General features: G+C 35.1%; 1 protein-coding gene across 5 annotated transcripts in view; it reads left to right on the plus strand.

The window, feature by feature from the left end:
- Positions 1-12,734, plus strand: part of REXO5 (RNA exonuclease 5) — a 43,211-nt gene that overhangs the window by 16,630 nt on the left and 13,847 nt on the right. For all 5 annotated transcript variants that reach the window (XM_067013273.1, XM_059036969.2, XM_059036968.2 and 2 more), the window contains exons 9-13: positions 21-159; positions 302-396; positions 1,353-1,455; positions 4,030-4,133; positions 4,893-5,013. In XM_067013273.1, coding sequence (XP_066869374.1) covers positions 21-159; positions 302-396; positions 1,353-1,455; positions 4,030-4,133; positions 4,893-5,013 — 562 coding nt within the window. The remainder of the gene's footprint in view (positions 1-20; positions 160-301; positions 397-1,352; positions 1,456-4,029; positions 4,134-4,892; positions 5,014-12,734) is intronic.

Below are 12,734 nucleotides of genomic sequence, written 5' to 3' on the forward strand. Positions count from 1 at the left end.
TTCTCTTTTTTTATGGAAAGTTTCTCAGGAATCACAAAGAAGATTCTTAACCCAGTGACAACCAAACTCAAAGATGTACAGAGACAGTTAAAAACACTGCTTCCTCCCAACGCTGTGTTAGTGGGCCACTCCTTAGACTTAGATCTCAGAGCACTGAAAGTGAGTATCTGATTTAGGACTTAGTTTTTCTAGCATATGTGCCTGTTTCATTAATCTCAGATCTAAAGCCTTCTGTCCCCCAACCCACCTGTTTTTTCCTTTAGCATAGGATGCTACTCATTCTTTTCTCTTTCCTTCTCAGATGATACATCCATATGTTATTGATACATCATTGCTTTATGTCAGAGAGCAGGGCAGAAGATTTAAGCTCAAGTTCTTAGCCAGAGTTATTTTGGGGTAGGTTTGTTTGCATATTATAATATTGTCCTGATAGACTGCACATAAGTTAGAATATTATATCTTATTTAATGCATATTGCAACGTTCAGCCTCTCTCCTTTCCCACTTAGTTTGTAAACATTATTATGAATGCTGAGATCCTAACTTCAGAGAGAAGTATGACTCAGAAATGAAAAAACTGTGGGAATACAAAAAGTAGTTGCATTCATAGCTGAAGGTTGATGGATAGAACTGGACAGAGAAGAGGCAGAAGTTACACAAAATTTCGAAACATAATGTTCCTATATTGAATGTATCCTATTATGTACAAACACATATTGTACAAAGATATTCATTATAGTATGATTTAAAATAGCCCAAAAGAATTCAGATATTCTACAGGACTAGTTAAATAAATTATGGTTATCTGCATGACTAATACTTTGTTACTGAATATGATAGATCTTTATGTGCTAATAAGGGGACCTCTAAGATGCTACTGAGAATAAAATGGAGATGCAGAACAAGATGTGTAAATACTGAGATATTGATTGATGTAGATTAGATTTAGATATATCTATAGACATAAACATGTATTTTTTAAGATTTTAAAAAACAAAGGATTTTTAATTATATAATAGACTCTTGTATATAATAGAAAATTTCTGGAAGGTAACTTTAAAACAACAGCTACGTCTAAAAAATGAGACAAGGGGTTGGCTGGGGAGTTTACCAGAGACTTTTTATTGAGTAGCCTTTGATGATATGCTTGCTGTAAACAAAGCCATTCCTGATCATTCTCTACCCTCAGTACCTCTCAGGTCCTGGCACTAAGTAATAAAGGAATCTTGATTGTTGTGACTCAAATCTAATTACTAGAATACTGAAATTCTACATGTAGCCAGAATATTTGGGATGAAAGAATCTGTCATTAAAAATGCTCCCAGGTATGTCAGTTTTACCTTGACTTTCCAGGAAGGATATACAGTGTCCAGACAGGTTTGGTCATGATGCCACAGAAGATGCTAGAACAACCCTTGAATTGGCTCGGTATTTCCTCAAATATGGCCCAAAGAAGGTTAGTACCTTTGCTTTCCTTAAAATTATGAGACTAGAACAGAGTCACAGACCACCATATCCTGCTGTTACCTTTCTTTACAAAAATGGCAGTGTAATTCAAGGTGAACATGTATTTGAAATTAAGACCTGTATCACTAGCATCATTTAGTGGTTAAATATGTAGTCTCTGAAGTTGGACTTCCTTGTTTTTAAATAGGTCTGGCTATATGATATCTAGGGCAATTTCTCAGAGCAACTTTAGTTTCTAGATCTGTAAAATGGGAGCACACTTCTCTAGGATATTGGTGAGGGTAAATGAGATATTATGTAGTATAAAGCTCTTAGCACAGTGCCATGAATATATTAAGCACCATAATGTGGTGTTAATTGTTGTAGCTGAGGGACATCCCTGGTGGTCTGGCGGTGAAGACTCTGCATTTCCACTGCAGGGCGCACGGGTTTGATCTGTGGTTGGGGAACTAAAGATCCCACATGCCACTTTTAATTCATTGTAGCTGATGCTAATAATTGTGATAATTATAAAAATCTAGATAGATTTTTGCTCTCTTGGGGTGTGAGTAGCATATCATTGTTTCAAAAGCAGTTCAGTGGGCCTGGATTAGAACAGCACATAAAAGAGGCATTGAAGAGGATGTAGTTTCTGACAGACTGTGTTATAACACATTCTAACCTATTAGATTGTCCCATTGTGTGATATTTTCTAACATGACCCCATTATGAAATAAATGGTAGTCCATATAGAATAATAAAAAGCCAAAATAGTATTTTGTGTCATGGTGATAGAAAGACATTGTAAAATATCTTATGCAGCATGTGAATAATGGCCAACATTCACTGAGATCTTACGAAATGTACTATTCTAAAATGCTTTATGTACATTATCTTATCCTTATAGCAACCCTATAAGTTAACTATTGATATTATTATATATATGATCGTTAAGAGGTTTTGAAAGGTTAGTAACTTATTGAGGGTCCTACAGTTAAAGGCAGAACCAGGATTCAAACCAGGGTCTGTCAGATTCTAAAGCCTGTCTTTGCTGTACATGAGGAATTAGCAAACCTTTTCTGTAAAGGCCAAATAGTAAATATTTTAGGCTCTACAGACCATACTGTCTCTATCACAGCTACTCAACTTGCTGTTGGTAGTGCAAAAGCAGCTATAACAGTATGTCAATAAAAGGACACAGCTGTGTGCCAGTAAGATTTTATTTACAAAAAACTGACATTGGGCTGGACTTGATCCAATGACTGTAATATGCCAACCCCTGCTCTAAACCACTGCACTGAGGTTCTAAAAACTTGGTCTCAGGACCCATTTATCCTCTAAGAGCTTTTGTTTTTGTGGGTCATATCTATCAACATTGACCATATGAGAAAAATTATATTTACTAATTTGTTGAAAATATTTTTTAAAGTCATGTTAACATAAAAATGTATTTTTATGGAAAAAGCATTTTCAAAAATATTAATAAGAAGAGCGTCATTGTTTTACATATTTTGTAAATCTCTTTAATGTCTAGCTATTAAGCTCCTATTAAGGAGACTAGTGACTCTCTCATATCTGCTTTTACATCCAATCTGTTGTGTTATATAGTTGGAGAAGACAGGACCTTGTAAACTTCCCCCTGAAAGGGTCTCTGGAACCCCTAGGAGTTCTCAAGCCACACTTTGAGAACAGTTGCATTCTATTATGCTGCCACTTGATTTCCAGGAAAAATTGCATCTCACTTGAGTAAAATCTCAGGAAATCTGAATTAAGGATGGACTTTAGTTAATAATAAGATACCAGAAAAGAATCTAAAAAAGAGTGGATATATGTATAACTGATTCACTTTGCTATACAGCAGAAACTAACACAACATTGTAAATCAACTATACTCCAATAAAAAATTTTAGAAAAAAAATAACATATCAATAGTGGTTCATTAATTGTGTCAAATACACCATACTAATCTAAGATAGTAATAATAGTTGAAAATGGCAGTTGGATATATGTGGGAACTCTGTACTGTCTTTGTAGTTTTTCTGCAAATCTAAAATGATTCTAAGTAAAAAGTCTGTATCTCTACACATCAGAACTCCCAAGTGGGCTCCCACTTTATGGAAAGAGAATAAACTAGAATACTTTTCATGATTTTGTGTTAATCCAATAAAGTCTTTTTTTATATTGCCATGAAAGCCATTCTTTTATAATTTCCAAAAGTTGCATGTTTGCAGAGAAGTAAGTTTTAAGTGACTTTGGAATGAATGATGAGCCAAAATTGACATTGCTTTTCACTTAACCATACTTGGCCCTTTCCCATATTCATGTCACTACATCAGCAGCTGGTAACATATTGCCATTCTTGGCTAAGCAGCCAGAAACCATCTGGTAACTATTGAACCCAGCCTGGGACTGTGGTAACAGCAAAGTCACTGTCTACAGAAACAGAGAACACCACTTGAGTGGGTTTTTCTTGGATTTTTGGGGGGTTTGGGTGTTTTTTTGTTTGTTGGTTTCTTTTTTTTTTTTTTTAGCCTCAAATACTTTGCAAGATATTAAATGATTTTACCACTTTATTTTCCTTCAGATTGCAGAACTAAATCTGGAGGCACTAGCTAGTCACCAAGAACTAGAAGCAGCAGGCCTAGGGCCGAGAAATACAGCAGAAGTAGTTCAGCAGCTAAACACAAGGTAATATTTTTCAGTTCTGAATAGTCACAAAGACAAATGGAGTATCTGGTTTCTTATTTAACAACAAAACCTGGAATATTTTTTTCCTCCTTTGAGTCTATTGAGAAATGTTTACCAATAATATGAGTAACATTCTTCCATTAGAAAAACCATGGATGGAAAAATACCACCTACTGCCCTAAATAGCATCTGTTCTTCCGATTTTCTGAATCTGTTGATTGGTCTTAAAATAACTCACTTTACAAAAAAAGTAAGACATTGACATACATTGAACTAAGTGGCATTGGGGGAGATGATAAGACTAGTGAGTATTTTGATTAGACGTGTCGGCTATAGCCTTGATGTATTGCCCAGATTGGGAAAAAAACAAACAAAAAACAGACTCAGAAGAGGTTTGTCTCCATACCATAGTAAATGTATCAGATCCTTAGAATCTAGCCTAAATTTTGATAAAGAGTTTTGAGTATATTTTTTGTTTATCCTTCCTCTCCCTAAATGTAGAGCAACAATGTTCAATATGATTTCTGTAATGGTGGAAATGGTCTATATCTGTGCTGTCCAATAAGGTCCATACATGTGGACCTTATAGTACATGTGACTAGTGCAATTAAGGAACTGAATTTTTATTTTATTTAATTTTAATTTAAATAACCACACGTTGCTAATGGCTACCAGGTTAGACAGTGCAAGTATAGAGAAGTAATTCTTGGGTTAGGGAAAACTGTTGTTCCTACCTTGATCTCTTCTCCTTCTTTACAGTGTTATAGAATGCTTGGACTCAATGGGCCAGAAGCTCCTTTTCTTGACTCAGGAGGCAGATGCTACTGAACTTTCTTCTTCCAAAAACTGTCAAACTATTAAGTGCCTTTCAAATAAAGAGGTGAGTGACCCAGTATCTCTTTGGAGGTTGCATTCAGAGTAGAGGGTAATGTAACCCTTTGCAAACCATGCAAGTATCAAGCTTTTTTTCATCAGCAACCTTGGCTACCATTAGCCAGTCTGGCTTCTACCTCAAATTTTGTGTGGAGCACTTTTAGTCTCAATTACCCCATAGGAGCAGAACTGTCAGCTGCCAGTGTCTGTTTCCAGATTCTAGCAGGCCTGTGGCTTTGGCCTTGCACACCACTTTGAATTTCTATTCTTTTTTCTGGTTCATGGAGATGTTTATCTTGGTTTTTAGCCTGACTATATCTTTTTGGTTTTCCTATATATATATATATATATATATATTTTAATATATTTAAATATATTTAATATATTTAAAATATTTTAATATTTTAATATTTTAATTTAATATATTTAATATATTTTACCTATTTTTTTAAATATATTTTACCTATCATAGCTATATGTGTATAGCAGAAGGGATGCATCAAAACATGAACTTATGTCATCTTGTTCAGAGGCTCTGTAATTTTTTTTAAGCATTTTATTTGGAAATAATTTCAAACTTACCGGAAACTTCCATGAATGGTGGAATATCTGTATACCTTCTATCTAGATTCATCTTCTGTTAATACTCTGCGTCATTTGCTTTATTATTTGTGTGTGTGCTCCTGCACTTTTTACACTTTCTTGCTCTCTCTTCCTATGTCTATATGACATTTCATTTTTTAGTTTCCTTTCGTCTGGAACCATTCCTCAATCTTTCTTTGTCTCTCATGACATTGGTAATTTCATTTTGGATTTCCTCATGATTAGATTCAGGTTATGCCACAACAAGAGTCCCTCTCTTGTGTTTATTTTGATGACCTTAACAAGATGTTGGCTAGTTTTTCCACTGTAGAGTTACTATTTTTTCCCTTTGCTTTGAATAAATAATACGTGAGGATATACTTTAAGAATAGCAAATATCCTGCTTTTCATCAAAATCCCCATCTCCTCTTATATTTAGCAAAAACTGATGATTCTTACCTGAACCAGTTTTTACTGTGAACCAGTTTTTATTGTACAATGATGGTTTTCCAACTCTATATATTTCCTCCATATTAACTAGTTGTTACTCAGTATTCTATGAGCAAGAGTCCTCCCTTTACCTTATTTGTTCATTCATTCATTAATTCTGTGTGGACTCATGGATTCCTGTTTATTTCAGTGGTTTATAATTTATAATTGTACTAAATTGTTTTGGTTTACACATTTCTCAGATTTGGTAAGCAGTAGCCCCTTCAAGCTGGCCCCTCTGTCCTTGTGACATGCACCCATATTTTTTTTTCAGCATTTTCTTCCTACTGGCACAATAAGAAAGTCAGGTTCATCTTTGTATTAGAAACCAAGATCTGGGTGCTGGGTGTGCATATTTTTACTGGGATGTCTTTGTTTCTAGCCCCTCAAAGCAGACAGAGTTAGGAAATATATGCATGTAGGTAGGATATGCGCGCGCACACACAAATATGTATGTACACACAAATACATATTTAAGAAATCACGTGTCTATACCAGTACCTCTAATTTCAGCCCTTGCACAGGATTCTTCATTGCTTTTCCTCATTTCATCTTTGTATCTCCCTTTATAAGTTACTTGGATTCCTTTTTTCCTCCCCTTCAGATGAGCTCTTATGCATTTAGAATACAGTTGGGTTCATTTATTTCAATTTGCTTTTAGTTTTAGTATTTTTTTCCTTTCTTCCATCCTTGTTGATTTATTTTTTGGATCTATAGAACATTAACATGCTTCCAAAGACTACACAAACAAGTATACTAAAAGAAGTGTCATTCCTTCTCATATCTATTTAACCCAGTCCACCCTCCACCTATCTCATGTAAGTAAATAACGTTGCTTTCTCATTTATCCTTCCTTTGTTCCATTTTTTGTAAAGAAAAGTAGATATATATACGCTTTCTTATTTCTTTTTCTTTCTTACACAGAAGATAACATACTATATAAATAAAATCTTTTGCAGTTGGCTTTTTTCCCTTAACAAGATGTCCTGGAAATCATACCAGCACATAAGGTTCCAGCTTCCCATTTTTGCATATGGATATCCAGTCTTCCCAGTCTTATTTTTTTGAAGAAACTATCCATTTCACATTGAATGTTCTTGGTACCCTTGTCAAAGATCACTTGACCATATACACACAGCTTTATTTCTGAACTCTCTTTTGTTCCATTAGTCTGTTTGTCTGTCTTAATGCCAGTACCACACTGTTTTGATTACTGTAGTTTTTAATATGTTTTGAAATCAAGAAGTTTGTGTCATCTGACTCTTTTTCAGGATTATTTTGGCTATTCAGAGTCCTTTGAGATTCCTTATGAATTTTAGGATGATTTTCTTCTTTTTCTGCAAAAAATGACATTAGGATTTTAATAGGGATTGAATTGAATCCATAGATTGCTTTGTATACTGTTGACAACAATAGTGTGTTCCAGTCCCTGAACATCGAATGTTTCCTTTTATTTGTGTCTTAAAATTTCTTTCAGCATTGTTTTATAGTTTTTAGCATAGAAGTGTTTCACCTCCTTGGTTCGGTTTATTCCTAAGTATCTTATCCTTTTTTGATGCTATTGTACATGAGATTTTTTTCTTTCTTTTTTTTTTTTTTTTTTTTTTGCGTTACGCGGGCCTCTCACTGTTGTGGCCTCTCCTGTTGCGGAGCACAGGCTCTGGACGCGCAGGCTCAGTGGCCATGGCTCACGGGCCCAGCCGCTCCACGGCGTGTGGGATCTTCCCAGACCGGGGCACAAACCCATGTCCCCTGCATCGGCAGGCGGACTCTCAACCACTGCGCCACCAAGGAAGCCCGAGATTTTTTTCTTAATTTCCTTTTTTGATTGTTCATTGTTAGAGTATGTAGAAACACAATTGATTTTTTTGTGTGTTGATTTTGAATCTTTCAAATTTGCTGAACTCATTGATTAGTCCTGACATTGCTTGTGTAGAATTGTTAGGGTTTTATACATGTCCTCTGTGAACAGAGAGAGCTTTTCCAATTTGGACGGCTTTTGTTTCCTTTTCTTACCTAATTACTCTGGTTAGAACTCTCAATACTGTGTTGAATAGAGTGGCAGGAGCAGGCATCCTTGTTCCTGATCTTAGAGAAAGTTTTCAGTCTTTCACCTTTCAGTGTAATGTTAGCTGTGGGCTTTTCATATATGGCCTTTATTATGTTGGGGTAGTTTCCTTCTTTTTCTAGTTTGAGTGTTTTTATCTCGAAAGAGTTTGAATCTTGTCAAATGCTTTTTCTGCATCAGTTGAATGATCATGTGGTTTTGTCTTTCATGCTGTTAATGTGGTATATTACATGGAATTGTTTTCATACATTGAACCGTCCTTGCATTCCAGGAATAAATCTCACTTGGTCGTGGTGTATAATATTTTTAATGTGCTGTTGAATTCAGTTTGCTGACATTTTGCTGTTTAAAGTAATCACTAGATTGGAAGGACTATTTCCATTTTGTTGTTTTCTGTATGTCTTACAGCTTTTTGTCCCTCCTCTCCTTTCTACTGTCTTCCTTTGGGTTTTTTTTTTTTTCTGGTAGAGACATGCTTTGATACCCTTCTCATTTCCTTTTGTGTATGTTCTATAGATGTTTTCTTTGCAGTTATTGCAGTTACATAAAACATCTTAAAATTATAACATTCCATTTTAAACTGATAGCAGTTTAATTGCATACAAAAACTGTACTCCTATAAGCTCTACCCCCTCAACTTTGTTACTGATATGATAAATTGCATCTTTATATGTTATATGCCCATTAACATAGGCATATAGTTATTTTTTTCATGTTTTTGTCATTTAAGTTCTGAATAAGAATTAAAAGTGAATTTATACACCAAAGTTACATTAATACAGGTTATTATATGTGTCCATAATTATTACCTTAACTGGAAAACTTTTCCATGTTGTTGTCTAGTATCCTTTCATCTTGAAGGACTCCCTTTAGCATTTCTTATAAGAGCAGGCCTAGTGATAATAAACTTTCTTAACTTTTTTTTTTCCCCTGCATTTTTGAAGCATATTTTGCTGGATACAGTTTTCTTGGTTGATGGTTGTTTTTTGTTTTTGTTTTCTTTTTTTGGTTGATGGTTTTTTTATTTTATCACTTTGAATATATCATGCCACTCTCTTCTGGCCTGCAAGGTTTCTGTTAAGAAATCCACTGATAATCTTATGAAAGCTTCCTTGTATGTGATGATTTGCTTTTCTCTTGCTGCTTACAAGATTCTCTAATTTTGACTTTTAACCATTTGATTGTAATGTGTCTTTGTGTGGGTCTCTTTGGATTTATCTTTCTTGGAGTTCTTTTAGCTTATTGAATTTGTATGTTCATTTCTTTCCTCAGATATGGAGGGGTTCCAGCCATTATTTCTTCAAATAAACTCTCTGCTCCTTTCTCTCTTCTTCTGGGACTCCTATAATTTGTAAATTGGTCCTAAGGATGGTGTGTCCCAAAGGCTCTCAGACTCTGTTTCCTTTTCTTCATTCTTTTTTTTTTTTTTTTTTGCTTTAACTTAATGATTTCAAAGATCTGTTTTCAAGTTTGCCTGATCAAGTCTGATGTTGAACCCCTTTAGTGAATTTTCCAACTCACTTAATGTATTTTTCAGCTGCAGAATTTGTTTGGTTCTTTTTTCTTTTTTTTTGAATTTTATTTTATTTATTTATTTATACAGCAGGTTCTTATATGTTACCTGTTTTATACATATTACTGTATATATGTCAATCCCCAGCTCCCCCAATTCATCCCACCACCACATCCCCACCACCTGCTTTTCCCCCTTGGTGTCCATACGTTTGTTCTCTACACCTGTGTCTCTGTTTCTGCCTTGCAAACTGCTTCACCTGTACCATTTTTCTAGATTCCACATATATGCATTAATATATGATACTTGTTTTTCTCTTTCAGACTTACTTCACTCTGTATGACAGTCTCTAGGTCCATCTGCGTCTCTACAAATGACCCAATTTCGTTCCTTCTTATGGCTGAGTAATATTCCATTGTATATGTGTACCATATCTTCTTTATCCACTCGTCTGTTGATGGGCATTTAGGTTGCTTCCATGACCTGGCTATTGTAAAGAGTGCTGCAGTGAACACTGGGGTGCATGTGTCTTTTTGAACTACGGTTTTCTCTGGCTATATGCCCAGTAGTGGGATTACTCGGTCATATGGTAATTCTATTCTTAGTTCTTTAAGGAACCTCCATACTGTTCTCGATAGTGGCTGTATCAATTTACATTCCCACCAGCAGTGCAAGAGGGTTCCCTTTCTCCACACCCTCTCCAGCATTTGTTGTTTGTAGATTTTCTGATGATGCCCATTCTAACCGATGTGAGGTGATAACGTCATTGTAGTTTTGATTTGCATTTCTCTAATAGTGATGTTGAGCAGCTTTTCATGTGTCTCTTGGCCATCTGTATGTCTTCTTTGGAGAAGTGTCTATTTAGTTCTTCTGCCCACTTTTTGATTGAGTTATTTGTTTTTTTAATATTGAGCTGCATGAGCTAATTATATATTTTGGAGATTAGTCCTTTGTCCGTTGATTCGTTTGCAAATATTTTCTCCCATTCTAATGGTTGTCTTTTCATCCTGTTTCTAGTTTCCTTTGCTGTGCAAAAGCTTTTAAGTCTCATTAGGTCCCCTTTGTTCTTTTTTTTTTTTAATTTCCATTACTCTAGGAGGTGGATCAAAAAAGATCTCGCTGTGATTTATGTCAAAGAGTGTTCTACCTATGTTTTCCTCTAAGAGTTTTATAGTGTCTGGTCTTACATTTAGGTCTTTAATCCATTTAGAGTTTATTTTTGTGTATGGTGTCAGGGAGTGTTCTAATTTCATTCTTTTACATGTAGCTGTCCAGTTTTCCCAGCACCACTTATTGAAGAGACTGTCTTTTCTCCATTGTATATCTTTGCCTCCTTTGCCATAGGTTAGTTCACCATAGGTGCGTGGGTTTATCTCTCGGCTTTCTATCCTGTTCCATTGACCTGTATTTCTGTTTTTGTGCCACTACCATATTGTCTTGATGACTGTAGCTTTGTAGTATAGTCTGAAGTCACAGAGTCTGATTCTTCCAGCTCCATTTTTTTCCCCTCAAGACTGCTTTGGGTATTCGGGATCTTTTGTATCTCCATACAAATTTTAAGATTTTTTGTTCTAGTTCCGTAAAAAGTGCCATTGGTAATTTGATAGGGATTGCATTGAATCTGTAGATGGCTTTGGGTAGTGTAGTCATTTTCACAATATTGATTCTTCCAGTGCAAGAACATGGTATATCTCTCCATCTGTTGGAATCATCTTTAATTTCTTTCATCAGTGTCTTATAGTTTTCTGCATACAGGTCTTTTGTCTCCCAAGGTAGGTTTATTCCAAGATATTTTATTCTTTTTGTTGCAGTGGTGAATGAGATTGTTTCCTTAATTTCTCTTTCTGATTTTTCATTGTTAGTGTATAGAAATACAAGAGATTTCTGTACATTAATTTTGTATCCTGAAACTTTACTAAATTCATTGATTAGCTCTACTAGTTTTCTGGTAGCATCTTTAGGATTATCTATGTAGAGTGTCATGTCATCTGGAAACAGTGACAGTTTTACGTCTTTTCCAATTTGTGTTCCTTTTATTTCTTTTCCTTCTCTGATTGCCATGGCTAGGCCTTCCAAATCTATGCTCAATAATAGTGGCAAGAGTTGACATCCTTGTCTTGTTTCTGATCTTAGAGGAAATGCTTTCAGTTTTTCACCATTGAGAATGATGTTTGTTGTGGGTTTGTTGTATATGACCTTTATTATGTTGAGGTAGGTTCCCTCTGTGCCCACTTTCTGAAGAGTTTTTATCATAAATGGGTGTTGAATTTTGTCAAAAGCTTTTTCTGCATCTATTGAGATGATCATATGGTTTTTATTCTTCAATATGTTAATATGGTGTATCACATTGATTGAGTTGCATATATTGAAGAATCCTTGCATCCCTGGGATAAATCCCACTTGATCATGGTGTGTGATCCTTTTAATGTGTTGTTACATTCGGTTTGCTAGTATTTTGTTGAGGATTTTTGCATCTATATTCATCAGTGATATTGGTCTGTAATTTTCTTTTTTTGTAGTATCTTTGTCTGGTTTTGGTATCAGGGTGATGGTTGGATTTGTAGAATGAGTTTGGGAGTGTTCCTTCCTCTGCATTTCTTTGGAAGAGTTTGAGAAGGATAGGTCTTCTCTAAATATTTGATAGAATTCACCTGTGAAGACATCTGTTCCTGGACTTTTGTCTGTTGGAAGATTTTTAATCACAGTTTCAATTTCATTACTTGTGATTGGTCTGTTCATTTTTTCTGTTCATTTGTCTATTTCTTCCAGGTTGTCCAATTTATTGGCATAGAGTTGCTTGTAGTAGTCTCTTACGCTTCGTATATCTGGGGTGTCCATTGTAACTTCTCCTTTTTCCTTTCTAATGTTATTGATTTGAGTCCTCTCCCTCTTTGTCTTGATGAGTCTGGCAAAAGGTTTGTCAATTTTGTTTATCTTCTCAAAGAACCAGCTTTTAGTTTTATTGATCTTTGCTATTGTTTTCTTTGTTTCTCTTTCATTTATTTCTGCTCTGATCTTTACGATTTCTTTCCCTCTATTAACTTTGGGTTTTGTTTGTTCTTCTTTCTCTAGTTCC

Source organism: Kogia breviceps, chromosome 14 (genome assembly GCF_026419965.1).
Source record: "Kogia breviceps isolate mKogBre1 chromosome 14, mKogBre1 haplotype 1, whole genome shotgun sequence".
Classification (NCBI taxonomy): Eukaryota; Metazoa; Chordata; class Mammalia; order Artiodactyla; family Physeteridae; genus Kogia; species Kogia breviceps.